The 9,759-nt window shown below is 39.5% G+C and overlaps 1 protein-coding gene across 1 annotated transcript in view; it reads right to left on the reverse strand.

Moving 5' to 3' along the window:
• The window catches only part of ADORA1 (adenosine A1 receptor), an 83,106-nt gene that overhangs the window by 55,073 nt on the left and 18,274 nt on the right, over nucleotides 1-9,759 (reverse strand). The window contains exon 2 of the mRNA XM_018567573.1: nucleotides 6,916-7,287. Coding sequence (XP_018423075.1) covers nucleotides 6,916-7,250 — 335 coding nt within the window. The 5' untranslated portion in view covers nucleotides 7,251-7,287. The remainder of the gene's footprint in view (nucleotides 1-6,915; nucleotides 7,288-9,759) is intronic.

Genomic DNA, 9,759 nt, shown 5'->3' on the forward strand with positions numbered 1-9,759 from the left:
TGTTATCCATAACAGCCAATAACATGCTTGATTTCATATTTCAAAACAAGCATACATTTCACTTATTTTCTGACCGCTTTTGACAGTACCTTAACTTTCCTATCCATTCTATAGATAAGTTATTATCAGCAATGGTATTTTTAAGTGTGGTAAAAAACATAATTTTCAATATAATTAAAGTGTTTTTAGTCTATTAATAACACTCCTTTAGTTTGGAGTTGAATGGGAACTAGGTAACAGCACATATTCATTAAAACATGTTGGGTTTTGGTTATTTTTAGTACAAGTATAACAGATTGGGTGAGAAGAACATTAAACATTCACAATTCCATAAACACAAATGCTTCCAGACAAGCAACAAGCAAAGCAGAGGAAAAGGGCATTCATTGCTTTAGGCATGTTCTTTTATCTAAGAATATGCTCTGAGGCGCTTACCAATAAACCTAGCAATGGTCTCACCTTTTTAATAACCTTAGGAAGTCACATGTACTTCAAGGAAAATACACACAAAAAAAAAGCCATCATTCAGAAACACTGGGTTTCTATTTCATCCAGCTATAAGTTATATTGCATGCTTATCAAGTGGTATTATCACATGTTCCAATATTGCAGGAATCACTGAAGTGATAGAAATTACCTTGTGAAACATAGGGGTCTATTCACTAAGCAGCCGAAGGATCTAGCCGTAGCTTCGGCCGATCCTTCAGCTAGCTTCGGCCCCAGGACCCCTTCAGTTCAGTAGAACCGAAGGGCTGCTGTACGGGCTATTCACATTAGCCCGTACAGCTCCCAAACTTGGCCGAGCAGCTCAGTCAAGCCGAAGGCATGTGCCTCGGCTCGGCTGAGCCGCGCTGAAAGCTGAAGCTGGCCGAGCGGCCGGCCTTTGGCCGGGCGACAGTCTGCTTCTGACAGCTGGGCGGAGCCAGCCGTGATCCGGCCACTTGCAGAGAGATCAGCATCCCTGGTTACCAGCTAACCTGGAACACTGATCTCCAGACAGCCTAACTACCCCGGGCGCTCCGGGAGTCTCCTGCCCCCGGCTGCCAAGGAGAGAAACACTGCTTTTTTTTCTTAATTATTATTCTGACACGGAGCCGTGTCAGAATTGAAAAAAAAAATGTTTCACCATAGGAATGCATTGCTAGATTCCTATTGGTTATTTCAATTTGCAATAGCAAACTAGCTATTGTACCCACCCTGCTGCAGTTCTCCATCAGGTCCCCACTAGTGATTGACAGCAGCAGAGGGCGGGTACAATAGCTAGTTTGCTATTGGCTATTGCAAATTGAAATAGCCAATAGGAATCTAGCAATGCATTCCTATGGCCAAATTGTTTTTAATTTTTTTTGATGGCAGCAGAACCGCCATCCGATAGAAAACTGTTGGGCGGAGCTAGCTGTCATTGCTCGAACTCCTTCTGCACTTCGGGTCGGCCGAACATGCCGTTTTCAGTTTCAGATGGAGGGGTTTCTCAGCCAACCACTAAAGAAGTGAAAATGAGGTTATTCAGTAAGCCTTGCAAAAACAATTTACCTAAAAGTGAATTAAGAAATGTTCTTCCTGCTTACAACAGGCTACATTTGAATGACTTATTAGCACATGAATAGTTTATTTTTTTAAGTAGTAATTTCAAGATAAAGCTCTAATGTACTCTTATGAGTCTTTTATAATGAACTATAAATATGTATGTTTTGGCTGCCTCACCCAATTCCAGTAGATTGTTTCTACTGGTTAGTGAAATGGATCTCTGAAGCTTCCATTGTGGTTAAAAGTGGTTCAGGCCAAAGCTTAGCAGGCAAATGTGTCAAAAGTGCTCTGGATATCCATTTATTGGCCTGAAGTTACTTAATTGTGACAGACCACAAAAGCGGACACTTAGGCTTAAACCTTTTCCTGTTATGAGTTTTTACAACAGCCTTTTAGCCTTTTCCTTCCTTAACTCACAAAGCTAATTGATAAAAAGTATTTAATTCATGTACATATTTATTCTCTACTCTGTCCTTCTGGTAGCAGCACCCAAAGAGTTTAAAACAATACCTTTGACCAATAGTTATTATTAATTACTGATCCTATTGACTAAAGGGTTAAAATGTGAACAGCTATCATCACCTGTTTCCTGTGTAGTCTATTCATTAGGTATGATAAATGCTGTTAAGTACCATTAAGCATGGTAAATGAGTATGCAGGCTATATACAGATGCCCAGCCAAACAGAAAAAAATGGATATTTGTATATAACAACACTGAACACTCTGTTATTAAGCATATGTCTTCTAAACATACAGTACATGTGAGGAGTAAGAGCTTTGTGATAAAAAAAAAACTGCATGTATTGGTATAGACCAATCAGACCTCAGTGATCCCCTAGAAGACCATAGGCTCAATTCACAAAGCTTTACACAAGAATAAGGAGCTTTATTTTTAGCCATGTGATTCTCATTGAAAATAAGAATACTTTTCCCAGAGTTTTAGCTTTGTGAATTGTGTCCCATGTCTAAAAAACACAAATCACCCAAATACTTGCTATGGCAGCATCACCGATTCCTCTACATTTTACACATGATCAGTGTGAGAGACAGAGGAGCCAAATTTAGAATAACTCCTTATACTTGCCCAGGTTTCAGACAAGTTCAGGTTTTCAATGAAAATGATTAGTAGATCTAAAGACTTAGGCAGCTTAGTTTACATAAAAAACACCCCCTTCACCTCTCACGTCTGCTTATTGTATCTTTAATGTAATAGGCAGCCTTACTCACCAATAGGGAGGCTTAGGAAATGGGAAGGTCACAGTCAACCATGAGTTTTAAAGGAAAAGCTGAAAGCAGCTTGTAAAATTTAGTTGTCCACATCTTTGAATTTAGTTATTTGACATGCAGTTTCTCTGGAGAAAATCTTTGCTATCCATTTGTTTCATCATGGGCTTTGGTTTCGTTTTTTGTCTATTAATCCCCTAATTGTCAGTGTTATGAAACCAGGTCTGTTATTTCAACATGTTGTCTTCTCTCTGTGCTTTAAATACTGTCAGCACATATTAAGGGGTCTATTTATATATGTTTTCACCTAAGATTCACACAACTACCAAACATTCACCCATTATTCTAATTTAATCTAATGTGAAAACAAGTGTGAATATTGATTAAAACTGTTACTCTTGGGTGAGAACATTGATAAACAGACCCCATAAAAAAAGATAAATAGTAAATAACATTATTATTAATATCATTATCACAGGACAATAGCACTCAGATCACTTGTAGTTGTAGCAGCTGGTCCTGCCTGACGTCAACAGTTGCTAGGATGCCAGCGGACCTAGCAACCAATGACTGAAGTGGAGGGGGGGCCTGTACCGGGTTATGTCTAGCAGTGGGTTCTCTAGCATTGGCGGTGGGTTTATCCACGGTCAGCCAGCAATAACCCAGTGCAGGTCTGCAATAGGGGTCCAGTCCGAAATACCACTCGGTCCGTGTCTGGACCACTAGCACCAAATTAGTGACATCAATGGTGTACAGAACACCTTGAGGTTGCACTGATTTTTTTTTTATTTATAGAAAATTACAGTGGTTGCAGATTGAAATGGAAAGGTAATTGTTATTAACACTAAAGCATATCTAAACCCAAAACTTAATATACTGCAGCTTACCAATCCTTAAATGTAGTGGCTGCATTTGTTTCATTTTTTTAGTAGTGTAGGGTAGTGTTTGATTTACTAGCAGATTTAGATGGACTAACAAATAAAGCCAAACTCAAACTAAAATGTTTTAAGCATTTTTTTCCTAATGGTTTTACATAAATGAATAAAAGCTAACCACTGTAGGCACCCCTGTCATTGAGAATTGGTTTGTCTCAACCCTCTAGCTGCCATTTTTGCTTGCAGCTTGGTCTGTTAAAGGTAGTTAAGGGACTTAATGGTCTTGATTACCAAGCAAAAAAAAAAGGAGAAAAAGACAGAAACAAACTAATGCAACCATCACGTCTAATAACTGGTAAACTGCAATATATAACATTTTTGCTTTTGGGTTTAGATAAACTTTAAATTATAAAATGGCTTGTGTAGCAATTATATGTGCTATATTAACTTTTTTAATGAATGTGGAGTTTACCTTAAGTATACCGTGCATGACACTACGAGAATAGGACTTGGATAGGGCCCACTTCTCAAGACTGCTTGCATTGTTGTGCACTTCTACTATATTACACTGTTCTATCTTTGTAAACACCCAATATACACTGCACCTTCTGATTATTATATACAATTAGAAAGGCAGCAGACAGCCAAAACCAAACAATTAACACACCACATATCCACTGTAAATATTCTGTACTCTCCTTATTTCTACATGCAGGGATCCAGGTTAATCTCCGGAAAGTTGGAGGCCAAACATCTAACTACCGCCAGCGTCCTGTTACCAGTCCTACAGCCCCCACCATATTCATATTCAGCTGCTTACCACCACAAGGCCTCCTTCTGCCTTGCCCTTCTCCTCATAAGTCACTCTCTTATTCTATTCCCCCCTTCGCATTAAAAATAAATGACTAAAACACGGCACCATACATATCACTTATTCCTCTGTATAGTACAGAGGATGGAGAGACTCCTATCCTCTATAACTGCCCTGTAGACAACAATATAGCCAAGCATTAAAGCAGAACTATTGGGAGAGTAAAATATACTCTTCCCAATACTTTGAGCTGGTGTGTGACACTGCAGGCACTCACATGAAAACTCTATAGCTCGAGAACAGAGCAAACACAAACTGCTGATCACTCAGCTCACAGCTTCCCGCAGGGATTCCACCTCCCTTCTGTTCCTCCACCGCTCACTGGAGGGATAGACAGGGGAGGGGGCAGGCACAGCTGGCTCTAGAGAGGCAGAACCAGCTGTCAATCAGCTGAGAAGGCTCCTTCCTGGCTGCAGCATGGCTCTGCCCTGTCAGCATATAGCGGGCGGTAGCCCATTATTTGCTGAATTTGGGTCACAGGAGTACATTCGTATATATACTCCTGTGACCCAAACAAAAATGAAAGCCCCCAAAAAGTTTGCCTTTAGTTAAAGTATGTTGAAAGGAGGCAGGCAGCACACCTTATTGTTTCCCTTGGCAAGAAGTAAGCCCATTAGCAGCGATCCACTTTTAGCTATCTTTAAATATTCAAATCAGTAGCGACCGTTATAATGTCAAAAAGAAGAATGGTTGAGTACTTTTGGATTCATAAAAGCATTCAGAGTCCCAACAAAACACAATCTTCGAGTGCTGCTGCATGACACAGCTGTTGACTCCCACACACCTCTTGTACTCTATTTCTCTACAAGGTTATAAGTAACTTGGCAGACTCTGCTTTGTATTATTGTAATGGCTATAGCCTGGACTTTTAATCTGGTTTATAATAAAGAAGTGCTTTTATGAATATGAATCCAATAGTGCTCAATCACTTTTTCTCCTTGAAAATAAACTCTAGCATATCAGAAAGAATGGCACTCAGAGTATATTTCGCAGATTACCTAGGATCAACAAATCTGTTCCATTTATAAAGAAAAGTGTGTGTGTGTTTTAGAGAGATTATATTTTCTGGAAATGTATTTAGGCACCCTGCCAATGCGGACCTCCTTCTAAAAATATTTTTCATGGTTGTTTCTGTAGGTAAAAAAGTATGCCCCCGACCCAGAACAAGCATGATGATTGGAAAGTCAGAGTGAAATCAGAATTCCTGATCTGCATGCTTGTTCCAGGTCTGCGAGACAGAAATTGTTAAAAGAAAATATAAAAGGTTTTTTTAATTTAAAAAAAAAATAAAAAAAATGAACATATGTAATTTTGTTACATGTTGCATTGTGTAATTTAAGGTTTCTAAAACAGGAGTGGACAAAATAATGTCAGCTCCATTGACAATAACTAGAGAAAACCTGAAAAGTTAGGAGCCAACTGGCTACCTGGCATTTGTCCAGTTATGTTTTAAACCCATCTCCAAATTTCAATTTGATTTTGCTACTTTCAATTTCTTAAAATGGGCAAAAAATTGCAATGTTCCGTGCAAGCAGAAGGCATTCCATACACCATCGAGTAAAAGTATGCCGCCAGAAATCTTATTGCCTGCTTATGCAATTGACTCGCTGCTTTTCTTTGAAGTTTGTGCTGAGATAAAAGTCAAATTGCAGGCATTGTCTGCAATATGGTTTTTATCTAATCTGGGGGAAAGATGTGTGTGTGTGTGTGTGTGTGTGTGTGTGTGTGTGTGTGTGTGTGTGTGGGGTACTCTGTAAAGTACCATGCACCTTACAATTATCTGCAGTTTTTCTGTGGGTCAGATGGAAAAGGTGCAACAGATTCCTCCATTCACACTTAACTGTGTGGATGGAGTAATCTCCACCTGGTCCAATCTGTTGCACTTTTTCCATCTGACCACAGAAAATCTGCAGATAATTGTAAGGTGTATGGGCACCTTAAGGCTCTTCCAAAGGTATGAACACACAGTAGGGTCTCTCATTTACATGCTGAGATTGTTCAGAGGGTCTTAATGAAGAAAACCTAACTATTCAAAATTAATTTTTAGACAGGAGTTTGTGAAACAAACAGTAATTTCTTCAGAACAGAGACAAGTATAAATCAGCAAAAAGGTTTCCTAAAATAGTTGCAATGTATTATTTGTCAGCGCACACCACCGAATTCCCATTGAAAATGCAATAGTGTGAATGGTGTCCATCTATGACCAGGCAAAGTTAACAAGGTTTTACTGACATAAAACATCATGAGTTTCTATATAGACACTAGTTCTTTTTATTTGCACAAAAGATCTGTTCATCGAAAAGAGAAGACACATTGCCAGTAGGCCCAAAGAAAGCATAGAGTACAGAGAAGATGCCCCTATAGGCAAACATTTTTGACAATTGTATTTAAAATTATTGCTGCATATTAGTACCTACCTTGTAGGGATTTTGACCCGTAGATACCGATCTACAGCAATGGCTAGCAATGCCAGTATGGAACTCTGCGTCAGAATCAGCATAATACAAGCCACCATAAGGCAGCTATAAAATTCCGTTTCCAGTCCAATACTAATTATAATGGCCAAAGGGATGACCAATGCTCCTACTGCAATGTCAGCCACAGCCAATGACACAATGAAGAAGAAAGTGGTGTCTCGAAGTGCTTGGTTCACAATTACAGCCCAGATCACCAGTATGTTACCAAGTACCGAGACCAAGGCTATCAGCACTTCAATGACGATGTAGACAGCTAGTGAGACTGAGGTGCCCATGCTGCTTCAATGAAGAGAATGGCTGTCAATCCTGAACCTGGAAATAAAAATGTTAAAATTAAAACGTGCAAGATACAGTAAAAATTGCCATGCATGGCACATTGCTGTGGAGAATAGGTGTCATGAGAAAAATATAGACATGCTTAGTTTAGAACACATCAAATATTAAACACATGCTGACTTAGTGGAATTGTAAGAAAAGTGGGTGGCACATAATGCAGTGCATCTGCTGGTAAATGTATACTGCATAGTCTTTGGCCGCATTGTCAACCTTTAATATACATAGGTTGTCAATGGCATCTACACTGAAATCTATACTGGTAATAAAATTTGCGTATGCGCTGATTAATGTGACTTTTAAACCAGCTCAGCTTCTTCCTTTCTAGCCACTATTAAAGGGATTGTTCTCACCAGGTACCTTGCCATGCATTTTGCTGCATTTTCCAGAGCAAACAAAATACGTGAACATGAGGAAATACATAGAGGGCAGTTTATCTAAACTCTAAAGCAGACAGAATCTGGAGCAGTTGCCCATGGCACCCAGCCAGCTTCTATCTTTTATTTTCAAAGCTGAACAAACTAAAGAGAGAAGCTAAATGGTCACTATGGACAACTGCTTCAGATTCTGTCTGCTCCAGTTTTGATAAATTCCCCCCATAGTTTTTAAATTGCGCTTCTTCAAACTAACACATTGTACTTCAGTGCAAGGGGGCATTGACCTTCATTTTGTAGTTCAAGCTAATTCAAATTGAGAGTTTCAAGATTGAGCACAATTTTGTGCCATCACTGTGACACTAAACCATCCCAATTTGCAGACATTATAATTCAGGCACTTTGTCAAACTCTGATCTATCCTCATGATCTGGTTACTCATGGTTTTCCTATGCAATGTAGGGAACGAAATGAACAAACTTTTTGAAACTGCATACAAGTTAGTGAATCGCAATGGTTTGAGTTGACAAACCCAAAACTGGCCAGTCTTGTTTCATCATTTTTGTTCAACACTAACAAAATGAAAACTAAATGCAAGGAATCATTTTATGGTTTACCAAATACATTGAATTGGATTTACTAAATTGGTTAAGAAAAACTTACTCAATATTCACTACAATTATTCAAACATGTGAAAAACAAGTTCCTGTTCACGTTGAATACACAATCATGTGCAGATGAAATCAGTAAACTGGAATTTTCACTCAATTTATTGAGAGAATATAGTAAATCAACCTCAATGCAGTTTTAAAATGTTACAGCCACAGGATTCAGATTAAAATCTCTTAGCCAAATGTAAACTACACATGAACCTATGAAACTACATATGAACTACTATAATGAACCATTAAATGACAGAACTTTCACAATACTATTGCAACCATTATAATTTACACATTAAAAGCACATGATATGGGTTTAGGGGCAATTCTATATACATTTTTCGATGTTGCAAGTTTCTGGACTAAAAAATAATGTTATATAAATAATAAAGCAAACATATGTAAACCCTAATCTTTTCCTTTCCTTTTAGACAGAGAAAGGAATGGGTAAAACCCCTATTAGGTAATTTTCTGCTTTCTGTGCTCTGCAAAAGGAGATTTTTTTCTCACTTCCTGTCTTGGAGACACAACAGAAAGCAAGAGGAAACTTATCGAGGGGAATTCCTGTCTTAAGAAGTTATCACTGGACTATTTCTACCCATGATGATTTCCCCTCACCTCTTTCTCGGATGACAGCTTGTGGATTTCTTCTCACTTTCTGTCTACATTACTGGGACAAAAGGGAACTAACTCTTCCTGGCAAGTACACAGACAGCAAAAAAAAGCACAAAAAAAAACATCAACTGACAGCAGGTCTAACCCTTCTCCTCTCTATCCCCCAAAAATAAAAACATTTGTTTTTAAATGCACTTTTTTTAAAATAAAATGCTTCTATAATGCAGTACTTGCAGTGCAGGGATTTCTAGTGAGACAAACCATCCAGGGGCGGAACTACTGGCGGTGCAGCCGGTGCCGCTGCCCCAGGGCTGTGGGGGCCCACTGAGATCCGGTCCCGGTCTGGCAGTGGCTTAACAAACGGCGAACACAAGGTAAGCAGCTAATAGGGCAGCCCTGGGGCCTCGGTCGTGAGCACCCAGCAAGCAGCTGCCTCATGATAATGTACAGAGATACCCACGGAGCGTCTGACTGCTCAATGAGTTTGTTTTTGTTTTCACAGCTTCTCCCCCCTCCCCGTGCTTCCTCCGGCTGTGTGAATTGACACCAGCCAGGAGGACGTTATCAGACAGTTGGAGAGGTGACTTCCCATGTTAGAGCATGGAATAGAACATAGTTGAACATAAAAGTTTCAAGGACAACTATTTTATATTCTGTGATCTGTAACAAGCACATGACCCCTGCTCCGTCCTCCACATCTGCCCTTGCTCCGTCCTCCACATCTGCCCTTGCTCCGTCCTCCACATCTGCCCTTGCTCCGTCCTCCACATCTGCCCTTGCTCCGTCCTCCACATCTGCCC

This window comes from Nanorana parkeri, unplaced genomic scaffold, assembly GCF_000935625.1.
Source record: "Nanorana parkeri isolate BGI_ZX_2015 unplaced genomic scaffold, ASM93562v1 scaffold1066, whole genome shotgun sequence".
Taxonomy (NCBI): domain Eukaryota; kingdom Metazoa; phylum Chordata; class Amphibia; order Anura; family Dicroglossidae; genus Nanorana; species Nanorana parkeri.